Source organism: Felis catus, chromosome A2 (assembly GCF_018350175.1).
Source record: "Felis catus isolate Fca126 chromosome A2, F.catus_Fca126_mat1.0, whole genome shotgun sequence".
In the NCBI taxonomy this organism is placed as follows: Eukaryota; Metazoa; Chordata; class Mammalia; order Carnivora; family Felidae; genus Felis; species Felis catus.
The window spans coordinates 20,259,300-20,281,263 of record NC_058369.1 but is presented as its reverse complement, the minus strand read 5'-3'; the positions used below and the strand labels follow the sequence as shown (position 1 = coordinate 20,281,263).

The 21,964-nt window shown below is 39.2% G+C and overlaps 1 protein-coding gene across 20 annotated transcripts in view; it reads left to right on the top strand.

The window, feature by feature from the left end:
* Positions 1–21,964, top strand: part of DCAF1 (DDB1 and CUL4 associated factor 1) — an 89,935-nt gene that overhangs the window by 34,005 nt on the left and 33,966 nt on the right. For all 20 annotated transcript variants that reach the window (XM_045050770.1, XM_045050763.1, XM_045050741.1 and 17 more), the window contains 10 exons: positions 4,129–4,266; positions 6,104–6,616; positions 6,934–7,035; positions 10,780–10,938; positions 12,665–12,844; positions 13,454–13,663; positions 14,319–14,488; positions 18,285–18,409; positions 19,558–20,821; positions 21,450–21,648. In XM_045050770.1, the coding sequence (XP_044906705.1) occupies positions 4,129–4,266; positions 6,104–6,616; positions 6,934–7,035; positions 10,780–10,938; positions 12,665–12,844; positions 13,454–13,663; positions 14,319–14,488; positions 18,285–18,409; positions 19,558–20,821; positions 21,450–21,648 (3,060 nt within the window). The remainder of the gene's footprint in view (positions 1–4,128; positions 4,267–6,103; positions 6,617–6,933; positions 7,036–10,779; positions 10,939–12,664; positions 12,845–13,453; positions 13,664–14,318; positions 14,489–18,284; positions 18,410–19,557; positions 20,822–21,449; positions 21,649–21,964) is intronic.

Genomic DNA, 21,964 nt, shown 5'->3' with positions numbered 1-21,964 from the left:
TTGAGGAAGAGAGAGAAAGAGAGTGGGAGGAGCAGAGAGAGAGGGAGAGAGAGAATCCTAAGCAGGCTCTACACTGTCAGCACAGAGCCTGATGTGGGGCTTGAACTCCTGAACCTTGAGATCATGACCTGAGCTGAAACTTAAGAGTTGGATGCCTAACTGACTGAGCCACCCAGGCATTCCTCTCTTTCAGTTTTGAGAGTAATGTGAGTCTTTTTTATTTTTATTTTTTAAATTTCTTTGGGTCTTGTTCAAGATTTGTCAATATTATTGGATCTTTTCAAAGAAACAACTTTTGGTTTCATTTTCGGTATTTTTCTATTTGCTGTTTTACTTATCTTCACTCTAATCTTTATTATCTGCTTCTATTACCTTTGGGTTTTGTTTGCTCTTTTTCTGGTTCCTTAAAGTGTATAGTTAGGTTATTAGGGATTTGAGATCCATTTTTTTTAAAATTATTTTTGTATGTATGTTTGCAGCTATGAATTTCCCTCTTAGCAATGCTTGTGACACCTCCCACAAATTTTGGTATGCATTCATCTCAAGGTATTTCTAATTTCCCTGTGACTTCTTTGACTCCTGGGTTATTTAAAAGTGTATTAATTTCCACATATGAATTATCCAGGTTTCCTTAGGTTGTTGATTTCTTATTTAATTTCAATGTGATTGGAAAAAATTCTTTGTAAGAGTTTATTCTTCTTAATTTATTAACCCTGTTGTTGCCTAACATGGTCTATCCTGGAAAATGATCCATGTGTACTTAAGAATGTATATTCTGGTCTTGTTGGGTGGAGTATTCTCTGTGTGTCTGTTAGGTGTAATTGGTTTATAGTGTTCAACTCTTATGTTTCCTTACTGATCTTATGTTTGGTTGTTCTATCTATTATTGAAAGTGGGGGTACAGAGTTTCTGTTTGGGATAATAAGTTTTGGAAAAACATAGTGGTGATGGTTATGAAACATTGTAAATGTACTTAATCGCACTGAATTGTACACTTAAGAATGGTTTAAAAGGTTCAAAATTATTGGATATGTAAAAAAAAAAAAAAAAAAAAAAAAGAATCTAAATTCTTAACAAAAGTCCAAGACCATGGGAGAAAAATGGCCATTTGGGAAAGGAAACAGAGAGCTAGTGTGTATAAAGTTTACAGTTACTGAATTTAAAAACATAGTAGATGAATTAGAGTGAAGTTTAGACACAGCTGAAGATAGAACCGTGATACCATGATCTGAGCTGAAACAAAGAGTCAGACACTTAACCAACTGAGCCACCTACGCACTTCTCATGTCAATATATATTTTTGAAAAAGTTTTTTAATGTTTTCATTAATTTTTTTTTGAGAGAGAGAGAGAGAGAGAGAGAGAGAAAATGAACAGGGGAGGGGCAGAGAGAGAGAGAGGGAGACACAGAATCTGAAGCAGTCTCCAGGTTCTGAGCTGTCAGCACAGAGCTGGATATGGGTCTTGAACTCACCAGCTGTGGGATCATGACCTGAGCCAAAGTTGAAGCTCAAGTGACTGAGTCACCCAGGAACCCCTCATGTCAATATTTTAAAACAAAATTTCTCAGCATGTGTTTTTCAGAGTGTTAATTTTTTGAAAAGAGGTTAAAATGTTTAGAAATATATGGGATAATGACTCCATGACCTTAGGGAAGAATTTAAGATACAAAGTGCACAAAATTTATTTATTTTTTTTTAATTTTTTTTTAAGTTTTACTTACTTATTTTTGAGAGAGAGACAGAGAGTGAGTGGGGGAGGGGCAGAGAGAGGGAGAGAGAGAGAATCCCAAGCAGGCTCTGTGCTGTCAGCACAGAGCCCGATGGGGGGCTCGAACTCACACACTGTGAGATCATGACCTGAGCCGAAACCAAGAGTCGGACTCTTAACCGACTGAGCCACCCAGGTGCCCCAAAGTGCACAAAATTTAAAAGAAAATACTGTTGAGTATGATTACATAAAAATTATGAACTTGTGTTTATCATAAAACACTTGTAAAAGCTGTGTATTTCACAGAAATGGAAGCCTAAATGGTCAACAGGAATGAAAAAATGCTGAACCTCATTAATAATGATGAATTCAAATTATATGCAGTGCTGTTTTTATACCCACCAGACTACAGAAGGTGAAAAGTATGACTGTGGTCAAGTGTTGACAGAGATGTAGAAAAAAAGTATTCACTGTTGGTGGAAATGTGAATTGTTGCAGTCACTTTGGAAAATAGCCTGGCATTCTCTGGTAAAGTTGAGCATGCTCACATCCTACATCCATGATGCAGTAGTTTTTTTTTTTTTTTTTTAATTATTTTTGAGAAAGAGAGAGTGTGCTCATGTGAGGGAGGGGCAGAGATAGAGGAGGATAGAGGATTCGAAACCGCCTCTGTGCTGACAGTAGATAGCGTGATGCAGGGCTCGAACTCACAGACCATGAGATCATGACCTGAGCCGAAGTTGGACACTTAACCAACTGAGCCACCCAGGTGCCCCTGTTTAGTAGTTTATTTATTTTTAATGTTTATTTACTTTTGAGAGAGAGAGAGAGAGAGAGAGAGACAGACAGACAGACAGACAGACAGACAGTGCAAGCAGGGGAGGGGCAGAGAGAGAGGAAGACATAGAATCTGAAGCAGGCTGCAGGTTCTGTGCTGTTAGCACTTGGTGTTCGAACTCACGAACTGTGAGATCATGACCTAACCTGGAGTCAGATGCTTAACTGACTCAGCCACCCAGGTGCCCCCTGATTTAGTAGTTCTGATCCTAGATGTCTGCTCTGTGGATAGCTATGGATAGGCTTGCACAAAAATAGTTGGTTTTTTTCTGGTTTTTTTTTTTTTTTTTTAGTTTTTTATTTAAAGATTTTTTTTATGTTTATTTTTGAGAGTGAGAGCACGAGTAGGGGAGGGGCAGAGAGAGAGGGAGACACAGAATCTGAAGCAGGCTCCAGACTCTGAGCTGTCAGCACAGAGCCCTCTTGTGGGGCTCAGACTCACAGAGTTGTGGTTTTTAAGCCAACAAAATAGCAGCAAAATATGGAGGTGAAGAACATCTGGAGGTCAACTGCCTGGGATCAGACCCCAGCTTTCACTTAATGTTACTTCACCTTATTGTGACTCAGTTTCCTTTTCAGTAAATACTTACCTAATCACGTAAGGTTGATAGAAGTTAATAAGTAATTGTGTCTTGAAGTCTGTCTTATGTTGAATGCTATTTGTGACAATTACATGTAATAATATAGGTGAATGTAAAGAACATAATGGTGAATAATAACTTGCAGAAAAATGCAGTATCATATGGTTTATACAGTTCAAAGCATATAACTTTAACAAGTTTAATGAGAAAATTGTTAAAATTTAGTAACATGGGTACCTTTTGGGAAGAGAGGACACAGGTGGTATAAGGAGGAACACATGGAAGATCTCTATCAAGTAGATCATGGGTGATTTTCATTTTCTTTGGACTGTACATGTTTTTTTAATTAAAAAATTGTTTTTAACGTTTTATTTATTTTTGAGAGAGAGAGAGAGAGCGTGCGTGTCGAGAAGGAGCAGAGCGAGAGGGAGACACAGAATCCAAAGCAGGCTCCAGGCTCTGAGCTATCAGCATAGAGCCCGATGCGGGGCTCAAACCCACAAACCATGAGATCATGACCTGAGCTGAAGTCAGGTGCTTAACTGACTGAGCCACTCAGTTGCCCCTGGAGTATGCATGTTTATGTGTACTATTTCATAATAAAAACTAGTGAAAAATGAGTTTGGGATATGTGGTATTAAGTACTTTGATGGATAACTTCTCATTAGTAATGTTAATTGTGCATTGTGAACTTCAAAGAATATAGAAGTTTTAGTGCTTCCCACTTGGTCATGGAATATTTTGGGTCTCAAACATCTAAGGTAAGACTGTTATGTGATTATTGATCTTTAGCTTGAATTTCAGTGGCTAGATAGGAATCTATTTCACAGATGCACAGATACTTTAATCCACTTAGACACTTTACTTGCATTTTTAAATTTATGAGCAGCATTGAAATATCTTATTAAGAGATTCTTTCATAAGACTAAAATCTTTGCTTATGTCTTTAATTATGAAAATGGTCTTTGCTGAATTGTATTATTTCATTTCCTTTACTATAGGAGGGAATTGTTGAGAATCTTTTCAAATGGGCCCGAGAGGCTGATCAGCCATTGAGGACGTATTCTACTGGACTGTTAGGAGGTGCTATGGAGAATCAAGACATTGCTGCCAACTATAGGGATGAGAATTCACAGCTGGTAAGGACTGTGTTAGAATTACTTTTTGTATAAGGTGGGAGAGTATTCACAAGTTCTTTCCTTACTACCTGAACTTGAAAAGGTAGATCTTATTCACTATATGGTACTGGAATATAGGTATAATTTTGACATTTCAAGATAACTTTTTTTTTTTAAGTCTGTGTATTCTGAGAGAAAGAGCGAGCTGGGGAGGGGCAGAGAGGGAGAGAGAGAATCCCATGCGGGCTCTGTGCTGTCTGTGCAGAGCCCGATACGGGGCTTGATCTCACAGACTGTGAGATCATGACCCGAGCCAAGATCAAGAGTTGGATGCTTAACTGACTGAGCCACCCAGGCACCCCTCAAAATTACTTTTCATAATAGTTTTGATTTTACTTTTTTTAACTTGAAAATAGCCATTTTTCATCTTATCAAGGATCATGATCGTTTATACTGGATAAAGAATAGAAGCATTCTCTTTATTTTCCCAACATTTGGATTATGAAAATTTTCAAACATACAGCAAAATAGAATTTTACAGAGAACAACTGTGTACATACCACTTAAATTGTTTGTGAACATTTTACTATACCCATGCATACCCATCCATCCATCCACCTTTTCTTTTATTCATCCACCATCCTTTTTTTTAATGTAGTTCTAAGTAAATTGCAGGCATAATTTCTTTTTTTTTTTTTTAAACTAAGCATAATGCTGTATTTTAGTGTTGGCTCAAAAAATAAGTACTTAAGGGGTGCCTTTGGTTGAGTGTCTGACTTTGGCTCACGTCCTGATCTCATGTTCCATGGGTTAGAGACCCACATCGGGCTCTGTGCTAACAGCTCAGAGCCTGGAGCCTGCTTCAGATTCTGTGTCTCCCACTCTGTCTGCCCCTCCCCTGCTTGCACCCTGTCTTTCTCTCTCAAAAATAAATAAAACAAAAAATAAGTACTTAAAACATGAAAAAGTAGTGAACTTGAAAAATAGATTGTATAATTATGTAGATGGCAATATCTAACAATGCAATTTACAACAGATATAAGTTTGAGAAACCTTCATGTTTTCAGACTTTTTTTTTTTTTTAATGTTTATTTCTGAAACAGAGATAGAGCATGAGTGGGGGAGGGACAGAGAGAGAGAGGGAGACACAGAATCCGAAGCAGGCTCCAGGCTCTGAGCTCTCAGCACAGAGCCCGACGCAGGGCTTGAACTCACAAATCGTGAGATCATGACCTGAGCCGAAGTCAGTCGTTCAACCGACTGAGCCACCCAGGCGCCCCTGGACATTTTTTTAAAATCATGAATATGGGGGCGCCTGGATGGCGCAGTCGGTTAAGCGTCCAACTTCAGCCAGGTCATGATCTCGTGGTCCGTGAGTTCGAGCCCCGCATCGGGCTCTGGGCTGATGGCTCAGAGCCTGGAGCCTGTTTCCGATTCTGTGTCTCCCTCTCTCTCTGCCCCTCCCCCGTTCATGCTCTGTCTCTCTCTGTCCCAAAAATAAATAAACGTTGAAAAAAAAAATAAAATAAAATCATGAATATGTCTAGTGTCTGCCTCTTCAGGTGTGATGGTCCAGCCCAGCTTGATCCAGATAGATCAGCTATGAATGATGTCTGATGTGCAAATGTGGTTTGGGTTCTCTGGGAAATTTTATGAGGAATGAGAGTTCTAGCTGTTTATTTCATTAAGCTGTAGGAATTAGGTCAAAATATTTATCAAATCTTTGCCATTTCCAGATACTGAAATAACTGCATGAGGATCTACTTTTCCTTAAATGGAAATAAGAATTATTTATTAAGATTCATTTAAATTAAGATGCAGAAGAAATAAGGCCTTTTATTCCAATATCTGTTGATAGGTGGCAATAGTACTTCGAAGACTGAGGGAGCTACAACTTCAGGAAGTGGCTTTGCGGCAGGAAAACAAGCGTCCCAGCCCGCGAAAGCTCTCCTCTGAACCCCTTTTGCCTCTGGATGAAGAAGCTGTGGATATGGACTATGGCGACATGGCTGTAGATGTAGTGGATGGTGAACAAGAGGAAGCCTCTGGGGACATGGAGATTTCCTTTCATCTTGATTCAGGCCACAAGACTAGTAGTAGAGTGAACTCAGCAGCCAAACCTGACGAGGGAGGATTGAGGAAAAACAAGTCAGCAAAACAGGGTGACAGAGAGAGTTTTAGGAAGGCCAAGCAGAAGTTGGGTTTCTCAGCATCTGATCCAGATCGTATGTTTGTTGAGCTATCTAATAGCAGCTGGTCAGAAATGTCCCCTTGGGTGATTGGCACCAATTATACTCTTTATCCTATGACTCCTGCTATTGAGCAGCGACTCATTCTCCAGTATTTGACCCCCCTAGGAGAATATCAGGAGGTAAGCTTATTGGGAAGAATGCTGTTCACACTTTGGGGCTAGTGCTTATTTCTGAGGTATTTTAGGTAGCATTTTATACTCTGAGGTGTTTTTACTCTAATACAGAAAAGTCTTTGCCTCAAACTGGTGAAGTCTTATGCCACTGGTAAAGTCTTAGGTCACTTCAGATGTAGGTCTATTTGATAAAAGTGGGTTTGTATGTTTATAAGGGAGTGGGGGGGGTACCTCATTTTTTAAAAATCTTTTGTCTTCATAATGGAACAGGAAATATGTGAAAATAAACCCAGTGTTAAGATTTATTTTTGTTTTCATTTCAGTTACTTCCCATATTCATGCAACTTGGATCACGGGAATTAATGATGTTCTATATTGACCTGAAACAGACTAATGATGTCCTGCTTACATTTGAGGCACTCAAGGTAAAAAAATTTTTTTAAGATTTTTTTTTTTTTTTTTTTTTAAGTAATCTGTACACCTCACATGGGGCTCAAACTCACAACCTTGAGGTCAAGAGTCGTGCACTCCACTGATTGGGTCAGCCAGGTGCCCCACTTAGGGTAAAATTCTTGAAAATGTTAGGTACTGAGTGTTTTATTGACATGGATGTACCCATGTGTTTTGATGTATAGCATCTCTGAGTTTTATTGCTCAGGGCATTTTCATTGCCAGAGGTGTCAAAATAGTAACAATTGAAAATTTCTTATTTCTGTAGAAGAGATGAGGCTTACTTACTAAGTGGTTTCACAGAAATTCAGGAGTCTGTCCTACAGGGTTGAATAGTAGAAAGTGGATCGAGATCTGGGGATGACCTCAGTTATTTTTGCTGCATAGGAGTGGAAAAATATGTGTATAGTACCTTATATCCTACTTTTTAAATATTCTCTGTCAGGCAACATTACTTTTTCTGAATTCTTCATTATTTACATAGCGTATGATGTTAGCTTATCTAGAGTAAGCAAAATGTCAATTGGAAAATGAGTAAAGAAGTAGAGGCAGACCTAAATTCAGTAGAGGTAAGTGACTTCCTAGGTTCCAGAGGCACTAAATAGGGGAGGGCAGGTTAGCTAGCCCATGAAATTCATACTTATTCAAGTAATCTGAATGGAGAGAGAGCAATTGAATGAATAACATTGTAGCTATCATACAATTCTACTCAATAGGTAACTAATGAACAGAGTACCTTTCTGTGATGTTTACACTATTAGGTAAATCAAATCTTTATAGTTTGGTTAAGACAGTCATGTAAGCCTATGATTTCTTTTAGATATTATAGATGTTGTGGAAAAAGTATGGGGCACAAAGGAAGGAGTATTGTCTTCTTCCTGAGAAACGTTTCCAGAAAAGACCTCTGAAAAAAGAAGTGATGCTCTTTCTGGCTCTTTAAAGTTACAACTTTAAGAAAAAAAAAAAAAAAGAAAGAAAGAAAGAAACAACTTTATTTTTGATATTCTAGAGCTATGCTATCCAATAGAAGTTTCAGTAATGGTGGAGGGGCGCCTGGGAGGCTCAGTTGGTTAAGCATCCGACTTCAGCTCAGGTCATGATCTCACAGCTTGTGAGTTCGAGCCCCATGTCAGGTTCTGTGCTGACAGCTCAGAGCCAGGAGCCTGCTTCAGATTCTGTGTCACCCTCGCTCTTTGCCCCTCCCCCACTCATACTCTGTGTCTCTCTCTCTCTCTCTCTCTCTCTCTCTCTCTCAAAAATAAACATGAAAAAAATTTTTAAAAAGTTTTAGTAATGGTGGAAAATTTCTATGTCTCTGCTTTTCAATACAGTGGCTACTAGCTGTATGAGCACTTAAAATGTAGCTAGTGTCACTGAGGCATTGAATTTTTTATCTTAATTAGTCTCGTGTGGCCAATGATTACTGCATTGGACAGCAGAGTTCCAGAGTATATTGAAATGAAATGGAGGTGAGGAAAGTTGCCTTTCAGATGCCAGAAATTTTAAACTTGGAGGAGGTCAGACATAACCTGTATAACATATCCCTGTGTGTGGATGTAGTGTGTGTGTGTGTGTGTGTGTGTGTGTGTGTGTGTGTGTGTGTGTGTGTGTGTAAATTCATTATACTTTGAACATTGGAATGCAGCTAGAGGTCAGAGTTCTCTCTAGTCCAAAGGTCTTGCTTTCAGATGCAGCATCCTGTCCTGAACCAGGATATAGTGGAAGAGGGGATTTGGGCAGTTGCTATTTCCATAGGTTATGTATGAGGAATTATAATGGATATTGTTATTCAACTATTTCCATGCAGAGTCATAGGGGATTAAAGAAAATGAAATAAGGGTGAACAGGGAAAAGTTGCAAGAGATCTTTCTTACAGGGAAATAATGTAGAAAGATGTGTACTCTTGTTCAAAAGGAAGGTTCAGTTGTATAGGAGAGGGGGATAGGTGTTGAAGTTAAAATAAAAATGGGTTAAAATGTAGTCATTTGAAGAACCAGACCTTATACGGAGATACAATATAAGGAGAGAAAGTAGAATCTTTGCTTACATGAGCAAAGTGATCTAGGTTATAGGCTTTGTATTGGTAAGGTTGAACCTGCTTATTACTCTCTTTTCTCTTCTACTTATCCTGGCAGTGGAACTGCCACTTTATGGTAGGGACGTGAGAAAAACTACATGCCACCTTCTAAGGGTTGGCAGGGAACCATATGTGGTTTAGTTACTTGGAGGACAGACTTGGATAACAGACAAAAAGAGTAAAGAGGTAAGAGATTTGAATTACATATGAGGATTAGTCTGAATCTGGGTGTTGAGAGAACTTCTGAAGAAGGTACATACCTGTTGTTTTTGCCATTAACCCTGGCAAGATTTGTATCAAGTTACATACTTTCCAGTCTGTTTTGTCTCTACTTTGTGCCTGCTTCACCATCTGGAAGACACCTTGGCACGAGAAACACGAGGGGGAGCTCTAGTTCTTCCGAGGCCCTGTCCACATTAGCCTGGGTTGAAGGTCATGAAGTAGCCTGCTGCTTGCATTGTACTTCCTGCCTTTAAAATTGCCCAGAAGACCAGGTCTACCCAGAGAGACTAGTGGGAACTGAACAGGAAGTTAACAAAACTTGAAAGATAACATGCTTTTAAAGATCTGTTTAAAGTGCATTCTGATAAGTTCCAAACATTTGCTAGTTTGGTAATTTGTTGAAGATGGTTATTTGGGGTTATATATAATGAGGTTCAGTATAAAAGAATACAAAATTTTGGGGTGTCTGGGTGGCTCAGTCGGTTAAGCGTCCGACTTCAGCTCAGGTCATGATCTCACGGTCGTGAGTTCGAGCCCCACATCGGGCTCTGTGCTGACAGCTTAGAGCCTGGAGCCTGCTTCGAGTTCTGTGTCTCCCTCTCTCTCTGTTCCTCCCCCGCTGATGCTCTGTCTCTCTCCTTCAAAAATAAATAATAACAGGGGCGCCTGGGTGGCGCAGTCGGTTAAGTGTCCGACTTCAGCCGGGTCACGATCTCACGGTCCGTGAGTTCGAGCCCCACGTCGGGCTCTGGGCTGATGGCTCAGAGCCTGGAGCCTGTTTCCGATTCTGTGTCTCCCTCTCTCTCTGCCCCTCCCCCGTTCATGCTCTGTCTCTCTCTGTCCCAAAAATAAATAAACGTTGAAAAAAAAATTTAAAAGAGACTCCAGAGAGTTCAAAAAAAAAAAAAAAATAAATAAAATAACATTTAAAAAAAATTAAAAAAAAAAAAAAGACAAAGTTTGGTATTTTATTAGATGATAAGTCTGTGACTGAGCCAAAACTAGAACATAGAGCTGATTATATTTAAAAGGATTAAAATGGGAAGGTTAAGAAAAATCCTTTAGGGAAGCTATGTAATAATAAAATGGTTGTGGGACTATGTCATTGTTTATGGCAGTATTTTTCATTTCTTGTTTTTCACCTTTATGAAAACCTTTGGTGTTAGAAGGGGATGTTAGGAAATCTTAATAGGTTTTTTTTTCCCCCCTCAGCTTTATTGGGATATAATTCACATACCATAGAGGGTTTTCTCTGTTTTTTTATTTCCCTTTAAGCAGTACTGGTTTTATTTCTGTTGTGAGGGAGTGGTTGTCTATTTCAGAGGATTCCTTTTATTTAGCAGCTTGATTTAATGTTTTGTGAAAAGATTTTGTGATTATTCTAGATCCTTCCACAGTAACATGTGTCCTCTTTGTTTAGCACCTTGCATCTCTCCTGCTCCATAACAAGTTTGCCACAGAGTTTGTTGCGCATGGTGGAGTACAGAAATTACTGGAAATTCCTCGTCCTTCTATGGCTGCAACTGGTGTATCCATGTGCTTGTATTACCTGTCCTACAACCAGGATGCCATGGAAAGAGTAAGTCCAGTCCATTTAGAGTTTGGGAATGGGATTGGGTGAGGAGACTTTTTAGCACCTTCACAGAAAAAAATTAGTTGGGAATTTCTTAATGAAATTTTAATGAAAATAATTTTAATGAAAGAAGCAGAGAACATGATGAATATATGGCTTTCACAAAGCATTCTAAAAATGTAAAATTGTTTACAAAAGATTGTTTTTTCTCCTATTTGAATTAAAAAAAAAAAAGCGAGGTAGATTGAGGTCTAGGGGCTTTATTTAGTTTTTGCCATTTCTGTTGAATTAGTATTAGTTCTTGGGCTCTTGTCAGATGTTGTTAATGGAGTTATATTTTGGGTTTTAGAGTCAATCTATTATAAAAACAGATGATGCTTTGTATGTGTTAACAAATAATGTGTGGTGGAGATAAAATAATTCCCGTGGTTCTCAGGGCTCCAGAGTTTCCCCATCTGGTTCTTCTGTTTTTCCAGTTAAGACTTGTTTATTTAGTGATTTAAAAAAAAAAAATGTGAATGAGTTACATTTGAAAAGTAGTGGGTCCCTAGACACACCTAGGGAAGCTCTTACCATTTCCATGCCTGGAATATTTTTTCTAATGTTCTGTTTGTTTTGGCTCTTCTGGTAGAGTGAAGTTGGTAAATTCTTCTTGAGCTATGTCTTGATTCATCTTTGCATATTTGTTAATAAAGTAATGTTTTAGTTTTAATTTTTTTCCCTTTTGTGATCAATACTATGCAAAGATATGTATTCTTTTGAGAATAGTAACTTAATCTGTAGGTGTGTATACAAAATTAATTATGGCTAAGATAAAAAAGTAAACCTAGGGAATGCTTTAGAATTCATTGATCCATAGGAGACATTTTGATCCATAGGAGACATCGAAATGTATGTGAAACGAATCAGTGAGTGGATGGATAACAAACTTGTAGACTTTAGTATCAGAAGGCTCAAGTCACTTTTATCACCCATGGATAGTCTCTTATCTCTTTGAGCTTCTTTCTCATCTTTTTTATTTTATTTTATTTTTTGAGAGTGAGACAAAACATGTGAGCTGGGGAGGGGCAGAGAGAGACAAAATCTTAGGCAGGCTCCACACCCAGCACAGAGCCATCTCTGGTCTCAGTCTCACTACTGTGAGATCATGACCTGAGCTGAAATCAAGAATTGGATGCTTATGGGGCACTTGTGTGGCTCAGTTGGCTAAGCCAACTGACTCTTGATTTCAGCTCAGGTCATGATCTCATCGTTCGTGTGTTTGAGCCCCACATTGGGCTCCATGCTGGCAGTGCAGAGCCTGCTTAGGATTCTTTTTGTCCCTCCCCCAATGGCACGCGCGCGCGCGCTCTCTCTCTCTCTCTCTCTCTCTCTCTCTCTAAAACAAACAAAAAAGAGTTGGATGCTTAACCAACTGAACCATTCAGACACCCTCTTACCTTCTAAGTGGGAACTGATACCCTATGGAACTGAGCACTGTGAGCATTACAGGATGTAAATATTTGCAAAATTTGGCATTCAGTAAATAGCTCAAATTTAAGTATCTAAATTTAGGGTGTTCAGTTTGGAATAGATTGTTACAGAATTTCATTTGTAACTTAAGTTTTAAACTCCGAATGACTGCATTAGTGATGATCATTGTATTCTGCACAGATAGCTACAGTGGTGAATTTTTCATCCCTTTTTGAAGGTTCCTTTGCCTGAAATTTTTAAAAACTTTTATTTTTTGCAGGTTTGTATGCATCCCCACAATGTTCTGTCTGATGTGGTGAACTATACTCTGTGGTTAATGGAATGTTCTCATGCCTCAGGATGCTGCCATGCTACCATGTTTTTCTCAATTTGCTTCTCCTTCCGGGCTGTGTTGGAGCTCTTTGACCGCTATGATGGTCTTCGTCGTCTGGTGAATTTGGTGAGGTTTTCAGTGGCTTCTTTTTGTGAGGAATAGGGGTCTTGCTTGTCTGGCTGCCTTTCAGTAGTGTTGAAGAGAGGAACCTTTTTTTTTTTTTTTTAAGATTTCATTTTTAAGTAATCTCAGCACCTCATGTGGGATTCGAACTGACAACCCTGAGATCAAGAATCACTTGCTCCACCAAGTGAGCCAGCCAGGCTCCCCAAGAAGCAGCTTTTGACTAGAAGAATTTTGCTATCATTTTTTGTGAATGAAGTCTTTTACTTCTCTTAAGCGATTACAGGACTCTGCCATTGTAGACTTGCCTTGAATATAGTAATCTCATAGGGGGAATTGTGTTGATAATCTTGATCTTTCTTAAAGCAGTGGTTTTGTGCCTGAATGTCTTTCAACATGATTACAAGCTATGCAATTTTTCAGTAACTGTTTAATGTTTTGCTTATATATATGTGGCAACTCTTAACATGTTTTATAGACAAATGTGCTTTGATGTTTGTTAGTCTTGTTGAGCATAAAAGTTTACTGTAATCCTTTTCCTCCTTTTACTTTTTTCTTTCTGTTTTTTCCTTCCTTCCCTTTTTCCCCATCTTTTTGTCTCTTTCCTAATAGATCAGTACTTTGGAGATTCTAAATTTGGAAGATCAGGGTGCACTTCTGAGTGATGATGAAATATTTGCTAGCCGCCAAACTGGGAAACATACCTGCATGGCCTTGCGCAAGTACTTTGAAGCTCACCTGGCCATTAAATTGGAACAAGTAAAACAGTCACTTCAGAGGACTGAGGGTGGCATTCTTGTCCATCCTCAACCCCCATACAAGGTGAGAGGACCTTGCCATAAAAGGAAAAGTTAACTCTTACAGCATTGTTGGGCCTAACACTCATTGAGATCAATGGAGTTTATGCAGTATGTACATTGTTGGATTATACTTGCCTTGTGTAGAGGCAGAATACTTGAACATGGATGTATCAGGGACTTGTTTTGCTCCTAGTTGTAAGTTGCTACTAAAAGATGAACTGAAGTGTGTATAAAAGGGCTTTCTTCTATGAAAAGTACTAGATATCCTGCCTCCTTCTGTGTGGAATTCTTTTTCTGAAAGGGCACGTCTGTTACTCCACTTCTGTATCATTTTTTAACTTTCTTGATGTGTTTTGGAATAAAGATGTGTTTTAAAAATCACAAATTGAAAACAAACCAGTTATTTTATGTGGTACTTCTTTTTCAAGTTGTGAAATATATGTACCAACAAGTTGTGAACATTTTGTTACCTTTTTTGGGCAAAATGTATTATGAGTCTAATTATAAGTAAAAGATTAAACATATTCATTATTTCACATGTGGGCTATTGACTCAATTGTGAAATTTGAAAGCTGTTATTACTTAGGTTTATCAAAACTTGTTGACTATTGAGCTGTGATGAGGAAGGTAGCAAGCAGGTAATAGAGTTCTTTAATAATATGCATCTCTCCCTATAGGCGTGTTCATATACTCATGAACAGATTGTGGAAATGATGGAGTTTTTGATAGAGTATGGTCCAGCGCAACTATATTGGGAACCAGCTGAAGTCTTCCTGAAACTTTCTTGTGTTCAACTCTTGTTGCAGCTTATTTCTATTGCCTGCAATTGGAAGACCTATTATGCAAGGTGGGATTAGAGAGAGGTTTTAAATGAAGTTAGATTCTGCCTTTTGGTTAAGGTGATATTGGTTTGTATATAGTGTATGCTTAGCAAACATTTGTTGAACTGAATTGAAATTTTGGGTGTGAATCTGAGAAAGTAGATTAAAGAGGATAATGTGTATATACATACGTATATACATATATATGTATGTATATATACACACACATATATATATACACATATAATTTAAATGTTTATTTTTGAGAGAGTGCGTGTGCATGTGTGCATGCACTAGTGGGGGAGTGGTGGAGAGAGAGAGTTAGAGGATCCAAAGCAGGCTCTGCGATGACAGCAGAGAGCCTGATGTGGGGCTCGAACCCACGAATCATGAGATCATGACCTGAGCCGAAGTCAGATGCTTGACTGAGCCATCCAGGTGCCCCTACGAAGATAATCTGTTTTTTCTTAACTTTTAAAAATCTTTCTTTATTTTTGAGAGAGAGAGAGACAGCATGATCAGAGGAGGGGCAGGGAGAGAGGAAGACACAGAATCCAAAGCAGGCTTCAGGCTCTGAGCTGTCATCACAGAGCCCGATAAGGGGCTCGAACCCATGAACCATGAGATCATGACCTGAGCCGAAGTCGGACACTTAACCCGACTGAGCCACCTAGGCGTAATATTTTTAATTTACAGAATGTTTGTTTATATATATGGTTCTGATGATTATGAATACTGCACAAAAGATGGGGATCAAGGTCTGTGCTCTTACAGAAGTTATGTAATTTACACAGCTGCAGAGGTGGGTTTGAAGTCCTGTCTTGAGACTGCAGTTCAGTATTTTTTTTTGGTACTTAGACTTTAAACATCTCTCTACTGGCTGACAGCCACACATAATCTTCTTTCATAGAAAACTGTATTTTGTGCTTTTATGATTTTTACAATTCAGTTAAAAGCAGTCAGGGCACAACAGGATGAGGCTCAGAAAAGGACAGCTGATAGAATCAGGAGTTTGGGTGGGTTCTACTTGAGTGTGATATCAGAGAAAGTTATATTTTGGAAAAGATAGAATCTGAAGAGAAGACAGTAACAAAGTTTATGAAGAGTGATTCTTTACCTTCTTTCCCTATCCATTCATTGTCATAAAGACAAGACTGCCTTATTTAGGGTGCATATGGCTTGTTTGTGAAACGCCAGGATAGTAAATCTAGGGAGATAACTTTTGGAGCAGCCATTTTAAAACTTTTTGGTCTCAGGACCCTTTTATTGTATTAAAAATTGAGAACCCCAAAGAGCTTTTGTTTTTGTGGTAAATCTGTTAATATTTAACAATTAGAAAGTAAAACTGAGTAAATGTAAAAATACTTACGAATTTACTTAAAAATAATCTTAACCCCGTTACACATTAGCATTTTTTATGAAAAGTTTCCAGAATAAAACCAGATGATTTCAGCAAGGTTTTTAAATGTCTGCTTAATATCTCATATTTGCTTCTGTATTCACTCTTTTGTGACATCACACATGACATAGCCTCAGAAAGCTCTAGTAGCCACTTGTGAGAGAGTGAAAGTGAGAAAGGAAACTAACACCCTGGTATTATTATGAAAATAATTAAAAAAATTTTTTTTAGGTTATTTTATGAGAGAGAGAGAAAGAAAGCATGCACACGCGCCAGGGAGGGCAGAGGGAGGGAGGATCCCACACAGGCTTCACATGGTCAGCGTAGTGCCCAATATGGGGCTCGAACCCATGAACCTCAAGATGATGACCTGAGCTGAAACCAGGATGCTTAACCAACTGAGCTACCCAGGCGCCCCTGAAAATAGTTTTTATATCAGGGGACTTTCTGAAAGGGTCTCAGAGATCACTGGGTTCCCCTAACCACACTTGGAGAACTGTGTTTTACTTTTATTATTTCAGTTTTAAGTATTTGTTTTGAGAGAGTGTGAGTGGGGAGGGGCAGAGAGAGAGAATCCCAAGCAGGCTCTACACTCTGTGGTGAGCCCAACGTGGGGCTTGATCTCATGACTGTGAGATCATGATCTGAGCCAGTATCAAGAGTCGGACCCTTAACTGACCAAGCCATGCAGGTGCCCTGAGAACCACTGTTTTAGAGTATTAAAGTAGATTATTATATTCACTTGAACTTTGTTGAAAAGATGATGAAAGCTCAGAAGATAACTAGGAATGTTATAAATACATTTTTTGAGTGGCAAATTCATATTTGATTACAAAGAAAACATAAATATATTGGGAATGTGTCCTTTAAAAGTTTGTTTCTAAAAATCAAATACTTGTTTCTGTTTAGAATATACAGATCCTTAGAGAAGGAAATGATTTTCAGCTACTGTTAATTTCTCTAGTCTTTTTTCCATAATGTGTGTAAATATACCTAATTGAGATCATAGAATTTAACCAAATTCATCTTTTTATGAAATAATTCAATATACAAAATGTACAGAGACAAACATAACAACCCACTATGCAGTGTTGGCATGTGGTGGCATTATTTGCTTCTTTCTCAATTCCTTTTTCTGCCTCTCCATAGTGACCAATCTTCTGAATTTGGAGTATATCTCTCCATTCATATTTTTATACCACACACACGTGTGTGTATAAGCAATAATATAATACTCCTTTGTATGTTTTTAAATTATATGTTATCCTGTATGCATCTTTTGCAACTTGCTTTTTTCAACCTTGTGTTTTTGAGATGTATATATGTTGATATTTATTTGAATTCACGTGTTTCTATATTAGTTTATTACCCTATTGATGGACATTTAGTGTTTGTTACTTCCTTTTTTTCTATCAAATGAATGATACCACATACCTCCTTTTGGGGTCTCTCTGGGGATATGATGTATATAGCTGGATTGTAGGGTGCCTGCATTTCATCTTTATTGGATGTTGCTTTACCATTTTCATCTCAACAGCAGGATATGGGGATTCTCATATCAATACTTGGTATGGTCAGACTTAAAATTTTATATCTTATGTTTTCTATTTTATTAATGTTGTATTTTGAGCCTCTCCCTTTGTCTTTTAGAATTCTTTGAGAAGGGTTGTCCATAGCTGCAGAATAGTTCATCAGATGAGTGTACTATAACTTAACACACATGTGTTCCTACTATCTGTGTAGGTTTTATAATTCTTTTGTTATTTTAAATGATGTGATAATGGACATCTTAACACATAAATGCTTGTTTGTATTTCTTTTTTTTTTTTTTTAATTTTTTAATGTTTATTTATTTCTGAGACAGAGAGAGACAGAGCATGAGTAGGGGAGGGGCAGAGAGAGAGGAAGACACAGAATCCGAAGCAGGCTCCAGGCTCCGAGCTGCCAGCACAGAGCCCAGCCCGGGGCTTGAACTCACGAACCGTGAGATCATGACTCAACCAACTGAGCCACCCAGGCGCCCCTTGTTTGTATTTCTGATTATTTCCTTAGGACAAATTCTTCCAGGTGAAATTCCTGGGCTAAAGCTTAGGCACATTTTTAGAATCTTGTTTCCTATTTCTAGATTGTTTTTCAAAATGAGGGTCCTATTTGTACTCCTACCAAAAGTTTGAGAGCATTTGTCCTTATACATCCTTATCAGCATTGGGGATTATCCTTTGTTTTTAATTTTAGCAGTGGGGAAAATTCCATCCCCACTGTTTTGAAAGTAATGTCATGGTGACTTACAAATGCTCTCTTCATGTCTTGGCTAGGGACAGAGCCACATAGGTAGTAGTTCTGATCTATTCTGTATCTCAGTTTAACTTTTTTGTTTTGACTGTCTCCTAGTTTCCGTTTAACTAATTGTTTTTCCTGTCCAGGAATGATACTGTGCGCTTTGCTTTGGATGTTCTGGCTATTCTCACTGTTGTGCCAAAAATCCAGCTGCAGTTGGCAGAATCAGTGGATGTGCTAGATGAGGCTGGCTCCACCGTCTCCACTGTAGGTAGGTTGTACCTTTCCATTTTTGTGATTGCTTGGTCTGGATTTGTTTTCTTTTGCAATTCTGGCCGTAGTTGTGTACCTGATTTGCAATATTAGAACAGAAGGTAGTAGTGGAGAATGCCTTGTCCCATCTAAGTTGTGCTATACACTTGTATTTGTTTTTATTATTATTTTTAATGTTTGTTTATTTTTAAGAGAGAGACACATGCACACTGCATGAGTGGGAGTGGGACAGAGAGAGGAGACACACAATCTGAAGCAGGCTCCAGGCTCTGAGCTGTCAGCACAGAGCCCAACGCGTGGCTCGAATTCATGAACTGCGAGATCATGACCTGAGCCGAGTCGGAATCTTAACTGACTGAACCACCCAGTTGCCCCTATATAAGGGAATCAGTTGCGCTGGTGAACTCAGGTTTTCTAAGTGATACATGTGCTATGATGGTACAAGTTCATTCTTGAAAACCTGTACTCTGCAGAGTCCTATGCCAAAAATAAAGTTTATGGGAAAAATGGGTTAGGGCAGACAGTAGAAAACTTAAAGCAACTTTGTAATCTGAGCCCTAACTCCGTAATTGGCAAGCAGCTCAGAATGGACAGAAGCTATCATACATAATAAAAGGAAAATGTATCGTATTAAGAACAGGTCAGGTAAGGGCTCCTGCTAAGGTGAGCATGGGAAGTGGTATGACTGGCTGTGGGTCTTGGGGTGTACCACTTTGGGGAGAAAGCCTGAGGTGCAGCCACTTGTTTTTAACTTTCTTCATATATAGCAGAAAGGGTTCCTGATGCCATTGTGGCAGCCAGGCTGAGGGATTTTCTCCTTTCTGCTAAAGGTTTTAATTTATTCCTGCTATTTTTGCTCCCCTTAACCCAGGAAAAATTGCACATGACCCTGGTAACTTCCACATAATACTGACCTCATTCCCCTGTTTAACAACTGCACATGAAGTATTGTATCATGAAGCTATATTGTAGTAGAACTGATTGTATTTTATTCCAAAAGTTACTTGTCCTTTAATAAAATGGTACAGTAGTTTCAGGTGGAACAAAATGAATCGAAGTCTAAATTTTGACTCTGGAACAATCATTGAATTTGGCTGTTAGTTTTTTGAAGAACAATATAAAATGTTTTGTATTTCTCCCCAATAGGTATCAGCATTATTTTGGGAGTGGCTGAGGGTGAGTTCTTTATCCATGATGCTGAAATTCAGAAGTCAGCACTTCAGATTATCATCAATTGTGTTTGTGGCCCGGATAACCGAATTTCCAGTATTGGCAAGTTTATCTCTGGAACTCCTCGGAGAAAGCTGCCTCAGACTCCGAAAAGTAGCGAGCACACCCTGGCCAAGATGTGGAATGTGGTTCAGTCCAACAATGGCATCAAGGTGCTCCTGTCCTTATTATCCATCAAGATGCCCATCACTGATGCAGACCAGATAAGGGCTCTGGCCTGCAAGGCCCTAGTGGGCCTTTCTCGCAGTAGCACTGTCCGGCAGATCATCAGCAAACTGCCCCTTTTCAGCAGCTGCCAGATCCAGCAGTTGATGAAGGAGCCTGTGCTGCAGGACAAGCGCAGTGACCATGTCAAGTTCTGCAAGTATGCTGCTGAGCTCATTGAACGAGTGTCAGGAAAGCCTCTTCTCATTGGCACTGATGTGTCTCTGGCACGACTGCAAAAAGCAGATGTTGTTGCCCAGTCAAGGATTTCCTTCCCTGAGAAAGAGCTGCTTCTGTTGATACGTAACCATCTCATTTCTAAAGGGCTTGGGGAGACAGCAACCGTGCTGACGAAAGAGGCTGACTTGCCCATGACTGCCGCTTCTCATTCTTCTGCCTTCACCCCAGTCACTGCTGCTGCTTCTCCTGTCTCTCTTCCCCGAACACCTCGCATCGCCAATGGCATTGCAACTCGACTGGGCAGCCATGCTTCTGTGGGTGCCACTGCCCCTCCTGCCCCCACTGCCCATCCTCAGCCACGGCCCCCCCAAGGTTCACTAGCCTTGCCTGGCCCATCTTATGCAGGCAATTCCCCCTTGATTGGTAGGATCAGTTTTATCAGAGAGAGGCCATCACCCTGCAATGGCAGGAAAATCAGAGTGTTGCGGCAGAAGTCGGACCATGGCGCCTATAGCCAAAGCCCAGCCATAAAAAAGCAGTTGGACAGACATCTTCCTTCCCCACCTACGCTGGACAGTATCATCACAGAATATCTTAGAGAGCAGCATGCTCGCTGCAAGAACCCAGTTGCCACCTGCCCACCTTTCTCCCTCTTTACTCCTCATCAGTGTCCTGAGCCAAAACAGAGGCGGCAAGCGCCAATAAACTTTACCTCAAGGCTAAACCGCAGGGCATCATTTCCAAAGTATGGAGGGGTGGATGGCGGATGCTTTGATAGGCACCTTATCTTTAGCAGGTAAGGAGAGGCCACCTCACTACCTGGGAATTGGAATGATTCTTCTATTTAAATCAAAGTGTGATGATTCCAGAAAGCTGGACTATTTGTTGGTCTGAAATACCAGTGATTGTCACTTTGTGTAAATACATGAGTAATGTGACTGTACCCCCTTTTGTCAACCAGGGGTTCCTTATGTGATTGTTATTGTTAGGATATTATTAGGATAAGGATACTCTGTGTTCTTGTTACAACTAGTGTGTTTTCTAGAACTCATGCAACATTCTGTTCCTAACTAAACTCCCAAACTTGTTTTTGTGCTGGTCCAGTTGTTTCCTGTTCTGATTCTTTACAAATCTCACATAAAGATGAGGGGATCACAAGTTTTAAATATGAGGACTTTTGTTATTGTTAAAACTTGGAAGTGGAGGTCCTTTTCTCTCACTTAAAATGCAAAGGAAGCACTGAAGGTCACTATGATATTTTGGGAGAACCCATTTGAAACATAAATGCTCTTTTTTTTTTTTTTTTTTTTTTTTAATTTTTCTTTCATCCTTTTAGCAAAGTTTTCTTTTTTTGGAGTTCTTGTGCGTTGTCTCTGATTTTTCTTTTTTCTTTTTTCTTTTTTTTTTTTTTTTTTTTTGCTTAGGTTCCGTCCTATTTCAGTGTTCAGGGAAGCCAATGAGGATGAGAGTGGTTTCACTTGCTGTGCATTCTCAGCACGGGAGCGGTTCCTGATGCTTGGCACCTGCACTGGGCAGTTGAAGCTCTATAATGTGTTTAGTGGACAAGAGGAGGCCAGCTATAACTGTCACAACTCGGCTATCACACATCTTGAACCTTCCAGGGTAAGAGTCCCTTCCTAGGTGGTTCTCATTCATTCTTCTTTGATGATTTGGGAACTATGGGCTTGTGGGCTGGCTGTTAATTTGTACATAAACTTTTATTGGAACATAGCCATGCCTATCTGTTTATGTGTGGTCTGTGGCTGCTTCTGTGCTACAGTGGTAGAGTTGAGTAGTTGTGACACAGACCATATGGCTTACAAAGCCTAATGTGTTTACTGTTCGGCTCTTTAAGTAAAAAAAAGCTTGCCAACCTTCTTCTAAGAGTCGTATGTGTATGTGTGTGTGAACCTTTCTTTTTTAATTTGTCTCAGATGGA